The sequence below is a fragment of the Microtus pennsylvanicus genome, chromosome 4 (genome assembly GCF_037038515.1).
Source record: "Microtus pennsylvanicus isolate mMicPen1 chromosome 4, mMicPen1.hap1, whole genome shotgun sequence".
In the NCBI taxonomy this organism is placed as follows: domain Eukaryota; kingdom Metazoa; phylum Chordata; class Mammalia; order Rodentia; family Cricetidae; genus Microtus; species Microtus pennsylvanicus.
Window position 1 is genome coordinate 47,880,898 of NC_134582.1, and position 23,051 is coordinate 47,903,948.

General features: G+C 43.6%; 2 protein-coding genes across 3 annotated transcripts in view; one reads left to right on the forward strand and one right to left on the reverse strand.

The window, feature by feature from the left end:
• The first annotated feature begins 543 nt into the window (after window positions 1-543).
• On the forward strand, window positions 544-19,775 carry Cdc23 (cell division cycle 23). The gene is made up of 16 exons (XM_075969024.1): window positions 544-730; window positions 816-888; window positions 5,138-5,275; window positions 7,478-7,520; window positions 7,905-8,010; window positions 8,127-8,259; window positions 10,709-10,886; window positions 10,968-11,065; window positions 11,192-11,273; window positions 15,298-15,451; window positions 15,566-15,685; window positions 15,965-16,040; window positions 16,346-16,407; window positions 17,391-17,469; window positions 17,545-17,664; window positions 18,279-19,775. The coding sequence occupies exons 1-16, from the start codon at window positions 570-572 to the stop codon at window positions 18,450-18,452; spliced, it is 1,797 nt and encodes a 598-aa protein (XP_075825139.1). The 5' UTR covers window positions 544-569; the 3' UTR covers window positions 18,453-19,775.
• The window catches only part of Kif20a (kinesin family member 20A), a 464,558-nt gene continuing 461,249 nt past the window's right edge, over window positions 19,743-23,051 (reverse strand). For both annotated transcript variants that reach the window (XM_075969019.1, XM_075969018.1), the window contains exons 12-19: window positions 22,794-22,959; window positions 22,522-22,686; window positions 22,255-22,394; window positions 22,043-22,145; window positions 21,281-21,476; window positions 21,086-21,177; window positions 20,615-20,752; window positions 19,743-20,250 (exon numbers count right to left, since the gene is read on the reverse strand). In XM_075969019.1, the coding sequence (XP_075825134.1) occupies window positions 19,936-20,250; window positions 20,615-20,752; window positions 21,086-21,177; window positions 21,281-21,476; window positions 22,043-22,145; window positions 22,255-22,394; window positions 22,522-22,686; window positions 22,794-22,959 (1,315 nt within the window). In that variant the 3' untranslated portion in view covers window positions 19,743-19,935. The remainder of the gene's footprint in view (window positions 20,251-20,614; window positions 20,753-21,085; window positions 21,178-21,280; window positions 21,477-22,042; window positions 22,146-22,254; window positions 22,395-22,521; window positions 22,687-22,793; window positions 22,960-23,051) is intronic.

Below are 23,051 nucleotides of genomic sequence, written 5' to 3' on the forward strand. Positions count from 1 at the left end.
AGATTATATTTGTAGAAGCACACAACCCTTCATCAGGTAACCTCTCAATCAATATTGACCGCTTTTTCCCTGTTGGGGCAAAACGGAGGGTGATAAAGAGGAATGATTTTTCACGCGGGGTAGCGCCTCTTAATATACTTCAAGGAAAAATCCCAGGGGAATCTTCGAATTCGTTCCAGAATACATCCATCATTGCCACCCCCAGGCAAAGAGTCTTCCCATACGCCACGCCCCTTTCATCTTTCGTTGAAGATGAAACCGCTAAGATGCATAGCTCTCGCTCTTCTCCATCTTTTCTTGCCACGAGACCTCAGGCCCCCACCCATCAAGTCCTTTATTTACCTCCCTCCCCCTCCGCGTTCTAATTTACCTCCCTCAATAACTCTTGCCAATCAGGGTGTAATTGTCTCTTTCTCCCCACCCCGCCCCACAGTGCCTTTTAGGCCCATTACGAAGAAGGTTTGTGACTGGTTGTTTTGGAGCAAGGCTAAGCCAATGAGAGGCAGACCTTTTCGGCTTTGCGGAGCAATTATTGTCGACGCTGATTGGCTGGATCGGCCGAGAGGAAAATGGCTGCGAGTACCTCGGTAGTCTCTGTGGCCGCGGCGGCGGCCGCGGTACCGGGCGTGTCCACTGGCGCGGATTTCTCAGACTTGCGAGAAATTAAGAAGCAGCTGCTGCTCATCGCGGGGCTCACTCGGGAGCGGGGCCTGCTTCACAGTAGCAAATGGTGAGAGGTCGCGGTCGGATGGGGCGGTGCTGGATCTCGGCCTCGGGGCGCTCGCGTGGCTGATGCAGTTTGCGTGGTGTTCCAGGTCCGCGGAGTTGGCCTTCTCTCTGCCCGCCTTGCCTTTGTCCGAGCTGCAGCCGCCGCCGCCTCTAACAGAGGTAAGGACGTCGTTACAGCTGCGTTCCCTAGCCACAGAGGGATGCGGACCAAGAGGTCCTCAGCGCCCTGTCACTGGAGGAGAGCCCGCTGCTCGGTGGAAATGATGTAGCTGAGACGCCGGCGTTTGAACTGGGCCTTACGAGCGAGTTCATATGTGGGGGTTGCTTGTGCCTTGGAAGATGTAGTCTCTGCTGTTACTTAAGCAGGGGAGAACTAGTTAACAATTACTGTTTGAGATTTCAGCCTTGATGGGGTTGAAGGGATGGCTCAATGGTTAAGAACCTCTGTTCGATTTCCAGCACCCTCAGCAGGCGTTTCAAAATCTCTTGCAACTCCAGCTCTTCAGGGGATCCCACACCGTGTTCTCCACGGATACACACACCTATGCGGTATATGGATACACATGCATACACATAAAGAAAAATCATTTCTAAAAAATCCATCCCTGGCCTGGAGAGATGGCTCATCGATTAGCAGCACTTGCTCCTCTTCCAGAAGAGCTGGATTTGATTGCTAGTATCCACAGAGGCAGCTAACAAATTACCTGCAACAAAGTTCCGGGGAGATCCGATGTGGGACGGCACCAGGCATGCATGAGGTGCGCAGACACATGCAGGCAAACCATTCACACAGAGAAAACAAAAACAAACAAACCCCTGGAGCCTTTAGAAGGGTGTGAGGTCAGCCCGGACAATGCTAATAAGAAACATGAAATCATTCTTCTACACTGTAGCTCTTCGCTGCAGATTGATTAAGAGTCTGTGTCACAGGCTTTTAACCCCACTCAGGAGGCAGAGGCAGGCAGATCTCTGCGTTTGAGGCCAGCCTGGTCTACAGAGCAAGTTCCAAGACTGCCAAGGCTACACAGAGAAACCCTGTCTCAGCCCCCTCCTCCGAAAGTGTTCTAGGCACATAGGATTCAGTAAAATTAACCATTCTCATTAGCAAAAGGAGGTAGAGTGCAGGCGACTTGCACGCAGGTTTTCTTCTGTATTTCAGGCATGTTCTCTACTAAAACCATCAATGTTGGCAGGTGGCAAGCTTTCTGCAGCTGGGTGTGGTGGCTCATGCCTGTAATTGCAACACTTGGGGTCCTGAGGCAGGGGGATTGCCAATTGTTTGAGGCCAGCTTATTGAGCAAGCACCTACTTCAACCCTCCAACCCCCTCCTAAAAGTGACAGCCTTTTCAGTTGTAGATAATATTAATAACTTTCCAGTCTCCAAGAAGATTAAGTAAAGCAATGAGGGTAAAGTTAGGCATATATTATTTTATATGACTTTTTAAAGTCATTGTGATTTGCATCTGTCTTATTAGCTTGTATTTCTCTGTGCTGACTGTCACAGTGCTTAGGCACATGGGTGTCCATAGCAGGATAAATGAGTAAACAATGAACACTCTCAAGTGAGAGAAGAGCTTCAGTAAATAGCCTCCTCTCGCGAATTTATGTCACTTGGACCAGCTAAGATGCCAACCACTTGAGTTGGACTTCTGGACCACACAAGATGGAGGGAGAGAACTGACTTCTGAAAGTTGTTCTTTGGTCTCTACTTACTCTCTCTCTCTCTCTCTAAGTAAATGCAAAATACATAAATAATTTTTAAGAACTCACATAACACTTACAGACATTAAGTGTTAGCTATTGGTGAGGTTAATAGCTTCCAGGTTGCTATGAGATATGTTGACTTAGAAGCCTCTTTGCTGAATTGTTGAGCACATATTTATTTATTTCTTGCTAGGAACTATCATGGAAGAAACATTTAAGTCCAATTTAGCCTTGATCTGTAATTTAGAGTAAACATTAAAACTTTTAATAGGGGTTTGGTTTTTGTTTTGTTTTCTTTTAGGTACTGGATCTAGGACCTGTGCTAAGCAAGCTCTCAACACTGAGTTGTGTTTTATATTGTCAGTTCTCTTTTTATTTAAACAAAAAGATTTGTTTTCATGGGTTTTGCCTGTGTGTCTGTATGTTTGTGTGTGTGTCTGTGTGCGCAGCAGATGGCGTCAGATCCCCATTAAGCTGCCTCGTGGGTGCTGGGATCCAGACTCAGGTCCTCTGCAGGAGTTGCCAGTCCTCTTACCGGCTGAGCCATCTCTCCAGCCCCACTCTTTGTTTTGAGATGGGATCTCACTGAGGGGCATTGTTTGAGACTGGGTCTTATTATATAGCCTTGTGTGCTGGACAGTTTAATGGGGAGGGTGATGGGGGAGGGTCCAGTCCATTGTGAGTGGTTCCGTCCCTGGGCTGGCAGTTGTGGGTTCTACAAGGAAGTGCGATGGACTAGCCAGTAAGCAGCACCTGCCTCTGTGTTCTGCCCTGCTTGAGTTCCTTCCCTCACTGCTTTGATGATGTTAGGGAACTGTGAGTGAAATAAACCCTTTGGTGTTTCATCACAGCAGTAGTAACCTGGAGATACCCTAGCTGGCCTGAACTCGCTTTGTAGACCAGGCTGGCCTCAAGCTCATAGAGATCTGCCTGCCTTTGCCTCTCGATTGTTGGGATTCAAGGTGTGTACTATCATGTCATGTACTGCTCAGAAGACGACTTTTGGGAGTTGGTTCTCTCCTTCTACCATGTGGGTTCTAGGTATCAAATTCATGTTTTCAGACTTGGTGCCAGGCTCCTTTACCCATTGAGTCATCTTGCTGGTTCCAAATTTAAAGACCATATAGTCCAAGTAGTAAAATTTTCTGAGTTACATAGGTGCATGAAAAGTTAGGAATATTATTTTATGTGTGTATGTTTATACAGTTTTGTATAACCATTTTGGTAGTGTTTGCTGGTCTCAGACTTAATATGTACACCAGCTTGGCCTTGGGCTTGTAATGATCCTCTTTCCTCTGCCTACTGAGTGCTGAGATTATGGGCACCATATCTGTCCTGGATGAATTTCATTATAATTCATGTAAAATTTTGTTTATTTCCTTATTTTGTGTGTGTGTGTGTGTGTGTGTGTGTGTGTGCGCGCGCGCGCGCGTGTATGTCATGGCACATATATGGAGGTCAGAAGATAGCCTGTAGGAGTAGGCACAGTTTTTCTTTCCTGCAGCCACTCTCAAATAATCACTCACAGGCTTAATATAAATTATAAATGCTTGGCTAATAGCTCAGACTTATTACTAACTAGCACTTAAAACTTAACCCATTCCTATTAGTCTAATGCTGCCCCAAGGCTCTTGGCTTTTACTTCTATCATATTTTGAATGTCTGACTCATTGCCCATCTAGCTGGCAACTTCTCTAACTCTACCCTTCCTCATCTCATCATTCTCAATTTGACTTTCCCACCTAATTTGGTCCTGTTTAGCTATTGGCCTGTCAGCTTGTTTATCAAACCAATCATAGTGACATATTCACGCAGTGTACAGAAGGCTTATTCCATAGCCTGCAGGGGTTGGTTCTCCTACTGTGTGGGTCCTGGAAATTGACTCAGCTTTTCAGGCTTGGTGGCAAGTGTTCTTAACCTTCTGAGTCATCTTGCTGGCCCCAACAAACCCAGGCTTGTGTGTGACAAGCAGGCATATTCACCATTATACTAGAGGACCCTTTTTTCTCTCCTCAAGATACCGTTTTCTCTTCTCCGTATTCTTTTTGCTCCTTTTGACTTTCCTCCCCTCTTCTCTTTTGACACAGGGCCTCTTGTTGCTCAGGTTGTCTTCAGACTGGCTGTAAAGCTGAGAATAACCTGAATTCATCCTCCTGCTTCTACCTCCCAAGTGTGGGGATTATAGGCATACCCTGGGGTTACAGGTATAGGCTGCTATGTCTGGTTTTTGTGTGAGCTCTGGGAATGCAAATTCAGGGGATAATGTGTGTGTGGCAGATACTTTACTCATTGAGCCAACCCCCCAAACCCCAACCTTGTTTCCTTTCTTTTTCTTTTTCTTTTTTTCTTTTTTTTTCTCTTTGAGACAGAGTGTCATTATATAGTGTTGGCTTTCCTGAATCTCACTCTGTAGTCTGGACTTGGTTTGAACTCACAGAGATCTGCCTGCCTCTGCCTTCCGAGTGCTAGGATTATGCCACTTTTTATTTTGGAAAAAAAAAAACTTTGGAAAAAAGGTTCTTTGCCTTTACAGGTGATACACGTATTAAAAACTACTGTATAAATGCATGTATTTACATATATTGGGGGAGGAGAAATAGTTAATCTTTTCCTATACTTGAAATTAATGGATATGCTTTTTTAAGGTGAACTTTGGCTGTCTTAGTCTTAACTACCCACACAGTCCTGTCTCTTCTCTTCTAGGAGGACGCCCAGGATGTAGATGCCTACACCCTGGCCAAGGCCTACTTTGATGTTAAAGAGTATGATCGGGCAGCACATTTCCTGCATGGCTGCAATAGCAAGAAAGCCTATTTCCTGTATATGTATTCCAGATACCTGGTGAGGGTCACTTTAAGATGTTATTCTGCCTTCAGGGAAACATCTGAATTTAGAACCAAAAGGAAAATTTTAATTAAAAATAAATTAGATATACATATGTATATATGTATGTGTATATATATATATATGTGTGTGTGTGTATATATGTATATATATGAATGAATGTTTTGTGTGTATATATGTATGTGTATCATGGGTGGACCTGATACAAGCAGAGACCTGAAGAGGAGTTACAGATGGTTATGAGCTGCTATGTGGATGCTGGGATTTGAGTATGGGCCATCTGGAAGAGCAACCAGTGCTCTTGACCACTGAGTCATTTTTCTAGCCTTGAAAAAGTTTAATTTTTAAATACCTAGGTAGTAGGTCACCAAGTGAATATGCTTAATGACAATATTACAATAAAAAAATAATAATAATAATAATAATAGGAAGCCAGGCCTGGTAGTGCACACCTTTAATTCTAGCACTTGGGAGGCAGAGGCCGGTAAATCTTTGTGAATTTCTAGCAGACTAGGGCTACACAAAGTCTAAAAAAAAAAAAAAGTAACAAAGTTTAAAAAATAGCAACGTATGGGCTGGAGAGATGGCTCAGTGGTTAAGAGCACTGCTTGCTCTTCCAAAGGTCCTGAGTTCAATTCCCAGCAACCACATGGTGGCTCACAACCATCTGTAATGAGGTCTGGTGCCCTCTTCTGACCTGCAGACATACACACAGACAGAATATTGTATACATAATAAATAAATATTTTTTTTAAAAAAGAACGTATATGCAGGTAGGATGATTACTAACAGGATGACTCTTTTCTCTGGGTTATTGCATTGATACTACTGCTTAAGAATTGGTAGGGTGTGGTGGTATCTATAATCTCCACATTCTAGATGCAGAGAGCTAAGGATCCCAGGGAGTTCGAGGCTATGTTGGTCTGCACAGTGACGTAGTGAGTTCCAGGCCAGGTAATGGTAGAGATCCTAGCTCAAAAAACGAAAGGCCTGAAAGCAGGACATGATGGTATACACGTAGAATCCTAGTACTTGGGATGCCAAGGCAGAAGGAGTAAGAGTTTGAGACCAGTTTGTGCTACCTTGTATGATCCTGTCTCTATAAACAAACAAACAAAAAGCAAAAAAATAAAAGTACCCCCACCCTAAAAATTCTACAATTGAGTTAAAAAAGTATCAGTTGATTTAAAGTTTTATAAACTCACTTCACACTTATTTGTAGTATATTTATTACTTTGTTAAAAATTTTGATAAAAAGGACAATGCAACCTAGTATGGCAGCATACACTTGTAATCCTAGCACCCGAAAAGCAGAGGCAGGAGGTTTTCTCCTAGTTCAAAACCTGCCTGGTCTATATTGAAAAGTCCAGGTCAGCTATGGCTATAATAGTGAGAACCTGCCTCAGAAAACCTAAATAAATAAGAAATGACAATGTAAGTAAAATTAATATTGAATTTGTAATTGTCTTGGATACTGTCCTACTGTGTAACATAGCCCAGGCGGCCCTGGAACTGTTGTCCTGCCTGTACCTCCGCAGAGTGCCAGGTTTACAGGCATGCACTACCACATACAGCCTTTCTTGGTTTTTTTTTCTTTCTTTTGTTTCTTTCCAAGACTGGGTTTCTGTGTGTAGCCCTAAACATCTTGGAACTCACTCCATAGACCAGGCTGGCCTCGAACTCACAGAGATCCACCTGCCTCTGCCTCCTGAGTGCTAGGATTAAAGGCGTGCGCCACCACCGCCCTGCTGGATTCTCATGTTTTTAACTGTCTATTTATCATTATATTTAAGTCTTTGGTGCTCAGTGTACTCACATTTAGCCAGTGGGAACACCTGAATGAATGGTTGTTTATAAGGCAAGTGTTATTTTGCGAAGACTTTAGTTAGTCTTGTAGATAGAGTCAGGCTGCTGCTTTTAGGAAGCATTTAGAATAAGGTGAGAAGGGAGCTGGAGAAATGGCTCAGTGGTTAAGAGCACTGCCTGTTCTTCCAAAGGTCCTGAGTTCAATTCCCAGCAACCACATGGTGGCTCACAACCATCCGTAAGGAGATCTGGTGCCCTCTTCTGGCCTGCAGGCACACATGCAGACAGAATACTGACAATACTGTATACATAATAAATAAATAAATAAATCTTTAAAGAAAAAAAAAGAATAAGGTGAGAAACCTGTTTATTGATTCTCTCCCTCTCTTACAGTCTGGAGAGAAAAAGAAGGACGACGAGACAGTTGATAGCCTAGGTATGTTTTTTTTTTTTTCCTGTCTAACCTTTTGTCCTAAAAGGCAGATCTGCATGCTTAGATGCCATATGGGCCATTGCAGGGTCCATCAGTAGACTCCATGGCTCATGATTTATCTCGGCTTCGGGCTGTCCACCCAGCTCCACCGCTTGGTTGCTGTGGGATTTGGCTTGCTTCCCTTAACCCATACTTGATTTCTGCAACCTAAGGTGGACAATTCAGTTTTAATTGGAACTGTGATTTGTAAATATTGATAACCTACGACTGCACACCAGTCATCATCTCGAGTAAATGGGTTGTGTGAGGGGTTGCAGGGATAATTTTGGTTGATGATAACAGAAATATATGTGTGTGTCTGAGGATGAATAATTCTTTCTCTCCTAGGACCCCTAGAAAAAGGACAGGTGAAAAACGAGGCTCTCCGAGAGCTGAGAGTGGAGCTCAGCAGGAAGCACCAGGCCCGGGGACTCGATGGGTTCGGCCTTTACCTGTGAGTGTCACCAGGGGTTGGCGCTTTCAGCAGCGTGTTTGCCCCTTGAGGAGAGGAGAAGGGAGGAGACATTCTCAGGCTTTAACCTCCCTGGTGGCTCTGACTTTCTTTCCCAGGTATGGGGTGGTGCTTCGGAAACTGGACTTGGTGAAAGAGGCCATTGATGTGTTTGTGGAGGCTACTCATGTTTTGCCTTTGCACTGGGGAGCCTGGTTGGAGCTGTGTAACCTGATCACAGACAAAGAGATGGTGAGTTTCATGGGGAAACCTATGGTAGTGTTGTGGGGAGAACGTGCTCTCACTCTGAACTTGGTTCAGAGCTGGCTCTTTGCAGCTCCCCAGCCCCTCCACTGTTCTGTTTGTGGGAACTTGCTAGGTAGCTTGGGTTTATTTAACCTGTGGCTCTTCTGCCTCCACGTACCTACTTCCCTGGCAGCACAGGTGTATACTCTCATACCTGGCTTTTTGTTTGTTTGAGACAGAGGCTCTCTATGTAACCCTGGCTATCCTGAAACTCTGTGTAGACCAGGCTGCCTCTGTCTCCCGTGTACTGGGATTAAAGGTATGTGCCTTTATGACCTGCCCTGAAATCTTTTTTATTAGTTGCTGTCTGTGAATTTTGTTTAGTATTCATTTTGTCCTTTAGTAGTTGATAGAACAACACACTTCCTTCCTTTTGTTGCTCCTAAATTGCTAAAGGTAGACCAGGTATGGTGGTGAGTGCCTTTAATCCCAGCACCTGGGAGGTGGGTCTTTATGAGTTCAAGGCTATCCTTTTTTGTGTGTATTGAATTCCAGGCCAGCCAGGGCTAAGACCTTGTTTTAAAAACTATAAAAACTAAAGGTGGGTTCATTCTTATGTTCCCACAACAATGGTTTGTACTGCTCAGTCAGTGTCTGAAAATGTATCTTTATTTGTATTCCCCTTCATGTAGGGTGAATCAAATTATGCATTGAAATCAAATTATGCAAAAACAATTTTTTCATCTTGCATATCAAAATCTCTTTCTTATGTATACAGTGTTCTATCTACATTTGTGCCTACTCTCCAGAAGAGGGCACCAGATCTCATTACAGATGGTTGTGAGCCACCATGCGGTTGCTGAGAATTGAACTCAGGACCGCAGGAAGAGCAATCAGTGCTTTTAACCTCTGAGCCATCTCTCCAGCCCCCTCTCTTCTTTTTCCTATCAGATTTTTTCTTCCTTCCAGCTTCATCATTATTACTATCACTACTCAAGATACCCTGAGTTTGGGTATGGGTGGTTACTATTGGTTCTGGACATAGTAGGCATTAATTCTAGATCCTTCCCTGAGCTAAGAAAGCTCTCCACCACTGACCTGCATCGTAAGTCCAAGACATCCAGTCTCAACACCTCCAAGTCTGTCACCTCCTTTTCTCCTGTCTCTCTTTGCTGGGATGAAACAGTGCTGTGGTCGCTTTTCTGTGGGAATCTTTCTCTTGGTTGCTTGTCACCTCTCTTGGCATCTCGGACCTGGATTACTTAATTAATAATGGATACTTTCTCTCTAGCTTCTGGTTTACAACACTCTTCCATTTCCAAGTTATCCTGTACACAGTTTCTAAAATTCCTTTTTAAAAAGTGTTTAAAAAAAGATTTATTTAGTCTTATGTGTACAAGTATTTGCCTGGGTGTGTGTATGTGCACCATATGTGTGCATGGTGCCCAAGGAAGTCAGAAGAAAGCATCTGAATCTCTGGAATTATAGGCACCTGTGAGCCACCCTCTAGGTGTTGGGATAGAACCCAGATCTGCTTCAAGAACACCCCCACCCCCTCAGAGTGATCCTTTTATGTAGCCCTGGCTGACCTGAGCTCTCTATGTAGACCAGGATATCCCAGAGATCCTCTTACCTCCCAAGGAAGAGACAGGGTTTCTCAGTGTAGGTCTGACTGGACTGGAATTTGCTGTGTAGTTCAGGCTAGCCTTGAACTCACCACGATCCTCCTGCTTCTACCTTCTGAGTGGTGCTAGGATTAAAAATGTGCACCACCACACATAGCTCTTTTTTTGGGGGGGGTTTCAAAACAGGGTTTCTCAGTAGCTCTGGAGCCTGTTCTAGGACTTTACTCTGTAGATCAGGTTGGCTTCGAACTCACAGAGATCTGCCTGCCTCTGCCTCCTGAGTGCTGAGATTAAAGGCTTGCACCACCACCGCTTGAAAAGATGATCTCTCTGTTAAGACTAGGCTGACATCAGATTCATGGCTGTCTTTCTGTCTCAGCTTCCTGGGTACTGGAATTATAAGGAGGAGACATCATAAAACACTTTGGGCAGAAATTTTCAGTAGTTTCTTAACTGTATCTTGTTTTCTAGTGTGTGATGGGGTCTACTTTTTTTTTGACGCAAAGCCTCCTTAAACAAAGCTAGTTTTAATCACTGTACTCTTGTTGTTGCCTTTGCCTGGAATGCTGTTTCCTCTCTTCTCTCTATTCTATTTAGATTCTGCTCATTCTCAAGTTTTGTGGGTTTTGTTTGTTTGTTTAAGTCTATCCTACTGGGCCATTCTCCCCTAATTATGCTTCTAAGTCAGATTCAGTGGGGTTACCCTGTATTCATTTGTAGATGTTCATTAAGATTTTAGTGATGAATCCTTTTAGAACGTAATGATCTTTGGTGTTGCTTTGGGAGAAAGACCAGATTATACTAAGTGTGTCCCTCTCTCTGGGTGCTAGCTGAAGTTCCTGTCTTTGCCTGACACCTGGATGAAGGAATTCTTCCTGGCTCATATATACACAGAGTTGCAGCTGATAGAGGAGGCCCTGCAGAAGTATCAGCATCTCATTGATGTGGGCTTCTCCAAGAGCTCATACATTGTATCCCAGATCGCAGTTGCCTATCACAATATCAGAGGTGAGTGAACAAGGGTGCTGGAGTGCCAACAGACTCTGGCTGCAGTTAGTCGGGCTTTGAACTCTGCCTTCTTTCTTTCAGATATCGACAAAGCCCTTTCTATTTTTAATGAGCTGAGGAAACAAGATCCTTACCGGATTGAAAATATGGACACATTCTCCAATCTTCTTTATGTCAGGGTAATTTGTTCCTCTTGATTGAGCTTGATGAAGCTCCTGCATTAGATAGCATGTTTGCATTAGCTAAAGAGTGAACACCTTCTGGGTGCTTCATCAGGCTCACATGATCTTCCTCTTTCTTCCCAGAGTATGAAGTCTGAATTGAGTTATCTGGCACATAACCTCTGTGAAATTGATAAGTACCGAGTAGAAACATGCTGTGTAATTGGTGAGAGTTGGCTACTTTTTTCTTTTAAGATCTCTGTCTGTCTGTCTGTCTGTCTGTCTGTCTGTCTCTCTCTCTCTCTCTCTCTCTCTCTCTCTCTCATCTCTTTGTTGAGACAAAGTCTCTCTATATAGCACTGGAACTTGCTGTGTAGACCAGGTTGGCCTTGAACTCACAGAGATCTGCCTGCCTCTGCCTCCCAAGTGCTGGGTTTCTATAGAGACCAGAAGAGGGCTTGGTCCTTGGAACTGGAATTATAGGTAGTTGTGAGCGGCCATGTGGGTGCTAGACATTGAATTTAGGTCCTTTGGTACAGCAGTGCTCTGAACTGATGAGCCCCATCCTAGAGGTGTTTTGAGAGAGGGTCTCTCTCACCCTAGCCCAGAATGACCTAGAACCCTTCGTCTTTACTGGCTGGTAAAGAACCTGGTGGTTCTTTTGCTTTTGTTTGTGCTCACCCCTTAGCCTATGAGTGCAGGAAGCCACAGAGTCTAGATGTGTCAGATCATTCTGGGCCTCACGACACAGACGCCCTCTAAGGGCTGTGTGCATCCTTAGACTAGCTGCTGAGGCGCCTCTCCAAGAACTCCCTTTGGCTTCCTTTTGTTTTTCTGAGACAGTTCTCTCAGTTAGCTTCAGTCTGCCTCAGCTTGGAATGTAAGCAGTGGAGGATGACCCTGAACTGCTGATTCTGCTGTCACCTCCCAGAGACCAAGCTCGCGGGAATGTGCTACCCTACCCAGCTAGTATTTGGTTGTTTGTTTTCCAGACAGGATCCATATCTACAATTCACTGTGTGACTGTGGGTGACCTTAGCCTCCTGACTACTCTCAAGCATTGAGATTGCAGCTGTAGGCGTATTCGCTTTGTTTTTCAAAAAGACATAGTAGAGACTTCTGTAGAGCCCTGATTAGGTAGAGAACTGACTATGTAGATCAGGCTGACCTAGACCTCAGAAACATCCTCCTACCTCTGCCTCCTAAGTACTCGGTTTAAAGGCGTGAACCATTTTCCCTGGTGGCAAAGATTCTTATAAGAGGGCATGAAACCTGTTGCTTTAAAGCTTCTAGGTGAACATGAAGTTGAGTTTGAATGTAAATAATCAGACATAGAGTAGAAACAGTGAATATAATTAATTTCTAATAAAACTATTTTTAAAACATACTAGGAATTTTTGTTGTTATTATCGTACCAAAATGGAATCTTTTATACAATAACTTCAAGTTTTCATTATTTTATTTAACAATTTCTCATGTTCTCTACAAGTTAATATATATTGAAATCTATGTTTGACTGGCTTATTGTGTACATATAATTTATACATAAGGGAAATTTTATTTTGATTTTTGAGGTAAGGTCTCAACCTATAGCCTAGGCTGGACTGGGATTTACTGTGTGGCCCAAGGTGACCTGCAGCTTTAGGCAGACCTGCCTCATCCTCCTAAGTGGGGTCACTGCAGCCAACCAAAGGGGGCGGTTGTGGAATTTTGTTTTGTTGTTGCGCTTTTCCTCTTTTTTTTTTTTTTTTTTTTTTTTTGGTTTTTCGAGACAGGGTTTCTCTGTGGTTTTGGAGCCTGTCCTGGAACTAGCTCTTGTAGACCAGGCTGGTCTTGAACTCACAGAGATCCGCCTGCCTCTGCCTCCCGAGTGCTAGGATTAAAGGCGTGCGCCACCACCGGCTGGCGCGCTTTTCCTCTTTATTATACTTGTTTGAGTGTGTTGTCATCCCATATATAACAGCGGTCTAAATTATTTATTTATTTATTTATTGGTTTTTTGAGACAGGGTTTCGCTGTAGTTTTAGACCCTGACCAGGCTGAACTTGAACTCACAGAGATATGCCTGCCTCTGCCTCCCGAGAGCTGGGATTAAAGGCGTGCCCCACCACCGCCCAGCAAGAAAGGTGGTTCATGCATTGTTTTTTTGTTTTTTTTTTCTTTTCTTTGAGGCAGGGTTTTTCTTTTTTTTTTAATTTTTTTAATTTATTTATTTATTAAAGATTTCTGTCTCTTCCCCGCCACCGCCTCCCATTTCCATCCCCCTCCCCCAATTAAGTCCCCCCCCTCAGCCTGAAAAGCAATCAGGGTTCCCTGTCCTGTGGGAAGTCCAAGGAACCCCCACCTCCATCCAGGTCTAGTAAGTTGAGCATCAAACTGCCTAGGCTCCCACAAAGCCAGTGCGTGCAGTAGGATCAGAAACGAGGCAGGGTTTTTCTGTGTAGCTTTGGAGCCTGTCCTGGAGCTGGCTGTTGTAGACCAGGCTCTAAAATTATTTTTATTGCTACTGTTATGAATTGTAATGTAATTATTTGTGTTTTCCAATAGTCCTAGGCTATCCCTGTCAAAGGATCATTCAAACCCCAAAGGACCTGTGACCCACAGGTTGATAACTACTGATAAAATATACAGATGTCAGATGTGATGATTATTTGCTTTGTAAAAGTACTCCAAATTATATTCTTACCTATGCTTTTTATTTTTCTGTATGTCATGAAAATCTCTTCAGGTTGGAACTGGGTTCAACAGTAGAGTGCTTTCCTATGCCCCAGATTCATTGTTCAGCACTAATAAATGAGAAAGTAAATACAGTTTTTTAAAAAAGAAGGAAACCCCTTCAAGTCTCATGACAGCTTGAGTTGGTTCCTTGAAAGAGGAAAAGCTTTATTGGAACAGAGAGCCAGCCACAGGACTTGCTGTGTTAAGTTCATGGTGAAGGGAGCTTCCCAGCAACATTACAGTCTGACTCCATCAACCTAACAATTTTCCATTGTTTTTCCCATGCTCCAGGCCACTGCTTGACTTTCTAGCTTATAATTTTGCCTAATTGGAAGTTTATATAAATGATATTACTTAATATTAATAAAATCCTAAACTGGGCGATGGTGGTGCACGCCTTTAATCCCAGCACTCGGGAGGCAGAGGCAGGCGGATCTCTGTGAGTTCGAGGCCAGCCTGGTCTACAGTGCTAGTTCCAGAACAGGCTCCAAAGCCACAGAGAAACCCTGTCTCGCAAAACCAAAAAAAAAAAATAAAATAAAATAAAATAAAAAATCCTATTGTCTGACTTCTTTTAGTTAGATCTTTTTTTTTTCTGGCTGCCTAGAGCTTACTGTGTAGACCAGAGTGGCTTCAAACTCACAGAGCTCTGCCTGCTTTTCCTTCCCAAATGCGGATTTAAAGCTTTTCCCACCCATTCATTCAACATGGTTTTAAGACTTATGAATGTTGTAGCATCTAAAGCAATCCCTTTTCTTCCTGGATTGGGTCCCATTGTTTGGATCTACCATATTTGCTGATTCATGCCTCATGAGTCAGGTTAGCTTTTAGACTCTTAAAATCTTTTACAGCATCTTAAATCAATTTGTCTTTTCACAAACAGTTGTAATAGAATGCTGTGATTCTTGGTGAAGAAGCTCAGAGCTCTCTACCTTTTTAATCCTTTTGAGAAATTCCTTTGAAGTCTAGGTTGAAAATAATCTAGTTTAGAATCACTAATCTAAACAAACAAAATTCAGGCCAGGCGAGGTGGTGTACTCTTTTAATCCCAACACTCCAGAGGCAGAGGTAGACAGAGCTCTGAGTTCAAGGCCATCCTGGACTACAGCCTGAGGTCCAGGACAACCAAGGCTACAAAGAGAAACCCTGTCTCAAAAACAAAAATAAACAAATATCACCAAACTAAAGAATGTTAGGGAAAAATATATTTTCTCTCTCTCTCTCTCTTTAATATTAATATTAATTTACCTTTAAGGGTTTATTTATGTTTATTAGTGCTTGCCCATAGTCTTTATGTATGTATGTCATGCCTGGTACAAAAGGAGGCTAGAACTTAGCAAACATGTCCCCTGGCACTGGAGTTACGGGTAGTTGTGAGCTGCCACATGGGTGCTAGGAATTGAACTCGGGTCCTCTGGAAGAGCAACCAGTGTTCTTAAGCCACTGAACCATTTCTCCTGCCCCTTTATTTTTATTTATGTGTACTTGTGTGTGTGTGTTTACTGTGAATCATTTTGTTTTTTCTTTATCAGGCAATTATTATAGCTTACGCTCCCAGCATGAGAAAGCAGCCTTATATTTTCAGAGAGCCCTCAAGTTGAACCCTAGGTATCTTGGGGCCTGGACGTTGATGGGGCATGAGTACATGGAAATGAAAAACACATCTGCTGCTATCCAGGCTTACCGGTAAGTGTCCAGTTGGGGTGGGAGGGGTGAGTGGAACAGGAGCCTCTGCTAAGCCTATGTGTGGCTAACCTTAATTCTTTTGCCATGTTTCTGTCTGTTTTGTCTATTTCTTAGACATGCCATTGAGGTCAACAAGAGAGACTACAGAGCTTGGTATGGCCTTGGACAGACCTATGAAATCCTTAAGATGCCATTTTATTGCCTTTATTATTATAGACGGGCCCACCAGCTGCGGTAAGTTGGTTTCTTGACAGTGTGGAAAGGGTTGATATGATACCAGCTCTCTCTCAGAACTAAAGGGTGTGGGTCTGGTCATTTTTACTTAGTTTCTCTACTAGTGTGTTTATGGGATAATTATAAACACTAAGTAAAGTTATTAAATGAAGCATTGACTGAAGAACAGTCCTTGCATAGACTGGGAACAGTGTGAAATAGTAGAGACTAAGCTTTCAGGTGAGGACTTGAGGTTTTGGTAAAGTCTTTGCTCTAACTATTTGTTACCCTTTTTCATAGTCCCAATGATTCTCGTATGCTGGTTGCCTTAGGAGAATGTTATGAGAAACTCAATCAACTAGTGGAAGCCAAAAAGGTACCTCAAATTTCAGCCTGGAGAATCTAAGCAGAAACCTGTTGTTCAGAAGGACGTTGAGCTGTGTACAGTGCTGTAGTAACCCCCCCCCCCTTCGTATTCTGATCTGTGTGTAGCATAAAAGAAATGTAGGCTGAGATTATCAGCGTGGATGTCTACATGTATAGCCTGGACCTATATAACAGGAAAAACTCTCTGTATTGTGTAAGCCTGCATTTCTAGAAGGCTTGTATGGCCTTAGTGTTGATGTGATTAGTTGTTCCACATGGGCAGCAGTCAGAAGTGACCAGTTTATTCTTCGACAGTGTTACTGGAGAGCATATGCTGTGGGAGATGTGGAGAAGATGGCTCTCGTGAAGCTGGCAAAGTGAGTGGAATGTCTTTGATACTTGTGTTGGTTCTCCTGAGGTTGTGTCATGAGTGTGGGCATGGAGCAGGGTGTGGAAAGGGTGTGGAAAGACTGGTTCTGCAGTCGCGCAAAGCTCTTTCCTTTTCTCTGTGTTGTAGATGAACCCAGGACCTTATACATGCTAGGCATGAAGTTATATTCTGGCTTTAGCCTCTTGACTCTAGAGAGTTCCACTTCACCTTGAATTGGAATAGATTTCCTGTTAGGCAAGAGATGAAAAATGAACTGAAGAAGATCTGAGTGGACTAGAAGTGTGGTTGTGTGGTCGAGGACTCACCTAGCATGCATCAGGGCCTGTGTGCATGGGAGAATTGCCCAGAAGTAGTCAGCTGTTGGCTATCGCTTTCATTCGTACCAGTGTTAGCAGGAAATTTTTGGAAGGGTATATTATCCAATTATCAGTTTAAGTCAACTACTCTTTTAAAAAGTTTTTTAAATTTTGTGTATATGTATGTGGTATGTGCATGTGGAGGTCGTGCCAACCATTATGTGGTCCCCGGGAACTGACCTCGATTGTCAGGCTTTGCTTCAGCTGCTAAGCCAGCTCACCTGGCCCTTAACTTTTTTTTTTTTTTTTTTGAGGCAAGGACTTACTATGTAGCACTGGTAGACACCCTGCTTTTTGTTGTTGTTGTCATTTTGTTTTGTTTTTTAAGATACGATTTCTCTGTGTAGCCCTGGCTATCCTGGAACTGCTCTGTAGATCAGGCTGGGCTTTAACTCACAGAGATCCCCCTGTCTCTGCCTTCCTAGTGCTGGTGGATTGAAGCTGTGCACCATAGTAACCACTTAATAGACACTGATTGTATTCTGGATCTCAACATGTTATTTATGTTAAAATTTACTTGTTTATATGTCATTTCAGGTTTTATTTATGCCTTTACTTTTTAATATCTGACTTGCTTTGTGGTCTTTTATTTAAAGCCCAATTTCTTTTGTAGGCTTCATGAACAGTTGACTGAGTCAGAGCAGGCTGCCCAGTGTTACATCAAATACATCCAAGATATCTATTCGTGTGGGGTATGTGTCAGAGCATGAGAGCTGTGTCCCTGACGGGTTCTTGTCACCTCAGTCATGCTTGCTTTCCTTATCTAGGAAGTAGTGGAGCACTTGGAGGAGAGTACAGCCTTCCGCTACCTGGCCCAGTACTATTTTAAATGCAAGTTGTGGGATGAAGCTTCAACTTGTGCCCAGAAGTGCTGTGCATTCAATGATGTGAGTATTGGATTCTAAAAGGTTTGATTTTTCAGGCCAAAACATGTGTTCTTTACATGGTGTGCCAGGAAGCTTACTTTGACTTTTGGGAGTCGGCCATTGAGTACTTCTGTAGTGAGGAGTGGCGGGCTGCGTTCCTGCCGCCTGGCCGCCTGGCTAGCTTATGCCCCGAAATAACAACACACAAATTGTATTCTTTTAAACACTACTTGGCCCATTAGCTCTAGCCTCTTACTGACTAATTCTCACATCTTGATTAATCCATATTTAGTAATCTGTGTAGCACCACGAGGTGGCTTACCAGCAAAGATCTTAACCTGCATCTGTCTTGGAGAGGAGAATCATGGTGACTAAATTCACTGCCTTCTTCCCAGCATCCTGTTCTGTTTACTCCGCCTACCTAATTTTCTGTCCTATTAAAGGGCCAAGGCAGTTTCTTTATTTAACCAATGAAATCAACACAAAACAGAAGACTCTCCCACATCATACTTGCTTTTTTTTTAAGGGGACAAGACTCCTTTTATTTGTAAAGGAATGTTCTGAAGAGTATTTTAAAAACCAACTTTTGAGAATAGCACGGAACACATTTTGAAACAGCTGTAACTTTGTTTCAGACGCGGGAAGAAGGTAAGGCCTTGCTCCGCCAGATCCTACAGCTGCGGAACCAAGGGGAGACCCCGAGCACCGACACACCTGGTACCTTTTTCCTCCCTGCCTCACTGTCTGCAAACAACACGCCTACGCGCAGAGTTTCTCCACTCAACCTGTCTTCAGTCACGCCGCCGTAGTTGACAGCTCTCAAGGCAGCGCACTGCTAGACCAGTATTAAGCCTTACCTCCGGTAAAGAGCAGCCACGTCTGTTCTCCCAAGGACCTAAACTCTTCTCATTTTTACAGATAGAAACAGCCTTGGGGACAGCCTATGGAATCACCTTCAGAGGTAGACAGGAACGATGGAGGACAGTACTGACTGTCTTCTGTTAGCCAGCACTTCTCCCTTCTATTCAGAATAGCAGGTCTTGGCCCTCCCATAGTCTCCTCACCTCCACAATTTCCTCACCTCCACAAATCCCTTTTACAGCACTTTACCATAAGTGATGCTACAGAAACAAGGTTTAATGCTGCTGGAGTGGGCTAGGCAAAGGGGGGAGTAAAGACTATCCTGCTTGTCTTCTGGTGTAGTGAGGTCAGGTGTTGACAGGGTTTCTCTGTGTAGCCTACAATGGGATTACAGGCGTGTGCTGTGAGGCCTGGCTAGAATGACCTTCGTTTTGCAGTGTGGTCTCTGATGTCAGAGATTAGGGTTAGAGTGTAGCTATTCATATGATCTTTGGGAGACTGCTTTCGAAGGGAGTCTTCTAAAACCTTTCAAGTGGAAGTCTGTGAGCATGAACTGTGAGCTCATATTGAAGGCCAGGATGGCTACAGCATTGGCTATACCCTGATGAAAGTCAACACAGGGAGACCAGATTACAGAGAACTTTGTGGACATTTGAAAGTACCTTTTTTATTTCAGACATTAAAATCCATGCTGATATCTTTTAGTTAATGCTTGATGTAATTGTTTTTTCCTTTTATCTCCAAAGAATACTTTGTTTTCAACTTTGTCTGCAAGGTTGAGTCAAAATCATCTTATGTTCTTGTAGTTTCAAATACACTTTGATGTTTGTGCTATATGATGCTAGCGACCATTCTGTGTTTAAGATGTAACCTTCCTTCTCTTGTGCTCCTCAGAGTATTTTTATTCCCCTCTTACTTTTGAAATTTTAGCTGTGCATGGTGGTGCACGTCTTTAATGCTAGCATTTTGAAGACAAAGGCAGGTGGATGTTTTGAGATTAGCTGTCTACACAGCAAGTTCCAGGCCAGTCTGAGCTACATAGTAAGACCTGTCTTAAAAAAAAACCCAAACAAACAACAAAACAAAACCTTTTGAATACATATTGCCATTTGACTCATTTCGTAGTGCACCTTAGGCTGGTTCCCATTGCTGTTCCTGTCCAAGGGTCCAACGGACCAGATGGTATTTATATCAGTTTCTGTCCCCCTTTTTATATTTTTCTAAGTTTGGAATCCAAATAAAAGCATAAACAGTGTCTTTATTCAGTATAATATTTGTGCATGAAAAATGAGATTATATATGTGATTATAATACAATAATTCGTGATACAGTTCAGGAGATATACATACATATATATATGGAGCGTAAGAGACTTAAAAGTTGAGCAGTTCACCAACCTTAGGGCGACAAGCATGTGTCATCCCCACAACCTTAGTACTTTTTGCCGAAAGGAGACCTGAGCAAAGGAGAGTGCCGAGAGCGCAAGATCCGCGCGTAAGGGCCGTTGTCTGTTGAGCTCTGGCAGGTGGGTGTTCGGGGAAGTAAGTTTCGAAGGAATGGTTTCTTTCCTGGGGGTTGATGATTTGGTTGCTGGTTTTCCTGGTTTGTTCCCAACCGCTTTTTAGCAGAAGCCTGGCCTTGGAGCTTCAACACAGTGTGATACTGCTCAGCAATGCAGGCTGTCTTCTTCTGAAGGTCCAGTTTCACTAGCATCATGTTATTCTGCAGCTCAGCCAGGGTCTGGTTCTAAGTAACATAGAAGTTAGAGATTGAACCTTTAACCCCAGCATTTCTACGTTCTAGGCCAGCCAGAGCTACACAGTGAGACCCTATCATCTTCTAAAAACATTTCAGCCTGCCCCTAGGTATCAGTCTAAGAAGTGAACATTTCTGTTTAGCCTTTTAAGATCTCTGGCATCAGCACACACCAAGGAGAAATGCCATTGCTTACTTAGTGGTAGAGTCCCTGCGTAGCGTGCATGAAGCTCTGGGTTCCACCCCCATCATGACAGTGTTTCACTAGTACACCTTTCTCTTTTGTTCTCAGTTCCCTTCTCACATAGACACTGGATGGGCCTGGGAAGGGGAGGAGTATCTAGGGTGCCCTCACCTGTTTGATTAAGATGTCATCGCAGTTGGTCAAGGCTTGGCGAAGTTTTCCTGCCCCGGTGCTGTGACAGCAGGCCCTTTCTGCTGACTGGAGAGACTGTCCTATTTTCTGAAGCTCTATCCTTAGCATCCTTATATTCTGAAAGAGCAGGAATCAGAGTGTGGCTAAAATCAACCACAGCAGCCATTTGACGAGACTGGAGGCTGGGAGCCGGTAAGATGGCTTAGCTGGTGAGGGCACTTGTCCCCCAAGCTTGACATTCTGAGTTAAATGTTAAATCCCAGGAACCCACATGGAACCCATGTGGCTTCCACATTACCACACACAAATAAATAAATGTAAAGCAAAAACAAAAGCTGGCTTTCTGAATGAAATAGCCATTCCTCAGGGGACACACATACAAACCCAAATACAAAACAAAAAAAACCCAGTCTCACATAAATTCCCTTTGATAACAGAAAGGTTACAAACCTTCTGGCCCTCCTCTAACTTCTTATCCACATCAATGGTGAAGGGCTTGGCTACAGCTGGTGGTTCCACCATTTGCTGGAACTTCTGTGGCTCTGGGAGGGAAACAGAATATAAACACATTTAATACATGGCTTTCCAGCTTTGGGCTTACCTCTTTAACAGCAGCAAGCAGACAAGGTGAGGCTCTTTCCTTACCTTCAGTGGCAGAGTTCAGCTCTGCTTTGCATTTTTCTAGTTTAGCTTTTGCTTCCTGGAGCTGCTGAGTGGAGGCAGAAGCTGCCAGCCTTTGTGACCGCCGTAGGGACAGTTCAGACCCTGACACTCGAGCCACTGGTTGCTGTTTGGCTTCCTGCAACAGAGTTTCTAGCTCTTCAATTTTTTCATCCCGCTCCTAAGAGGGAAACAGAGAGCACAATTCTGTCCAGGGTCAGAGAAATAACCAAAGGACCTGATTAAATGAACATTTTTTGGGGATTGTTTTTTTTTTTTTTAGTTTCTCTGTGTAACAGTTCTGTCCTGGAACTTACTTGGTGGACCAGGCTGGCCTCAAACTCACTGAGATCTGCCTAGCTATACTGGGATTAAAGGCCTATGCCACCACTGCCCAAATAAATGAACATAAATTTGACGCTAGACCCTGAATTTAAATTCAGATAACTACAAGGCACTAAGAGAAATGAAGAAAAATGACTTATATTCCTGTTCTTACTAGAGTTTATAAAACTTAGGTAGGTACACACACCTTTAATCCCAGCACTCAGGAAGCAGAGGCAGATGGGTTTGACATCAGCCTAGTCCACAGAGTTCCAGGAAAGCCAGGACTGTTACACAGAGAAACCCTGTCCCACAAAATCAATCAACCAATAAATAATTAAATATAAGTAAAATTTTGTTCATCTCAGACAACCAAGTGCCAGAAGTCTGCATGGCAGTTGGGACTGAATGGGGCAAACTCACCTGAATCTCTTCTTGGTAGAAACTTGTCAACGATTCCTTGAGGATCTTCAGCTTCTCTTCATACATTTCCTCCAGTAGTTCCTTTTGGTTGTCCAAATGCTCACTGAGAGGAGGGTAGTGAGGATTCTGAGTGAAACTAAGGGACAACCCTGTGCCCCAGTCTTCTGTCCCCTCTCACAGGTAACTCGCTAGAAGGGGCCACTCAGCAGTACCTGCACCATTGCTCCCGCTGCTGCATCTGTTCCACCATCTCGTTGCAAATTTCCTCGCGGAGCTGCATTTCTAACTGCAGCTTTTCTTGTCGTTCTTTTAAAAGCAGTGTTTTCATGGCTTCTACCACCTGCAGTAGCTCCTAGGAAGAACGCACCTGTCAGAGATCTTAAATCCTTCTGCAGTAAAAGGCCCGAACCCATCTGGAGCACCCTGTGGAAAATGTGCAGCCATCAAGCTGCTATCCTAGAGCCTTTTTGTATTCTCACCTCCTTGCCATACATAGAGATGTCAGCTTCTTTTTCAGGATGGTCATCAAGGTCTGAGTCAGTCTTGCCCCCTTTCTGTAATCCAGGGGCTACCTGAAGACTATGCTCCTTGATGAATGAATGCAGGGAAGGGATCCCCAAATGCATAGGTGGGGCATGCACAAGCTAGAGAAGGAAAAGAAAAAACAATCGACTCGTTTACCAGTTTCTAAGGATTATCTTAAGGTTGCCAGTCCAGATTAAGTACAATCATCATGCCTATAGCTTCATACCTGGCTGGCAAGGGCTGAGAACTTGGCCACGTGAAGAGTCTCATCATAGTTAGATGCACAGGGATTCACATTGACAATCATACATGAACGGCCTCGACCTGTGAAGAAGCCTTGGAACACACGAGTCAACTTGCTGTCGCGGAAAGGAATCAGGTTCTGCTTTGACCTTGCACAGAATCAGAAAATTAGCACTGTGAACATAAAGGGACTTTCAAACACCATCCTTACAGGTGACGTAGAACTGACCAAATCACCAAG

What these genes read in the sequence shown, in the direction of transcription:
- Cdc23 (XM_075969024.1), top strand. Translation starts at nt 570, where the DNA reads ATGGCTGCGAGTACCTCGGTAGTCTCTGTGGCCGCGGCGGCGGCCGCG. An exon ending in CGAGACAGTTGATAGCCTAG is followed by an intron (nt 7,521 to 7,904) that starts GTATGTTTTTTT and finishes TTTCTCTCCTAG; the next exon opens with GACCCCTAGAAAAAGGACAG. An exon ending in TGCCTATCACAATATCAGAG is followed by an intron (nt 10,887 to 10,967) that starts GTGAGTGAACAA and finishes TCTTTCTTTCAG; the next exon opens with ATATCGACAAAGCCCTTTCT.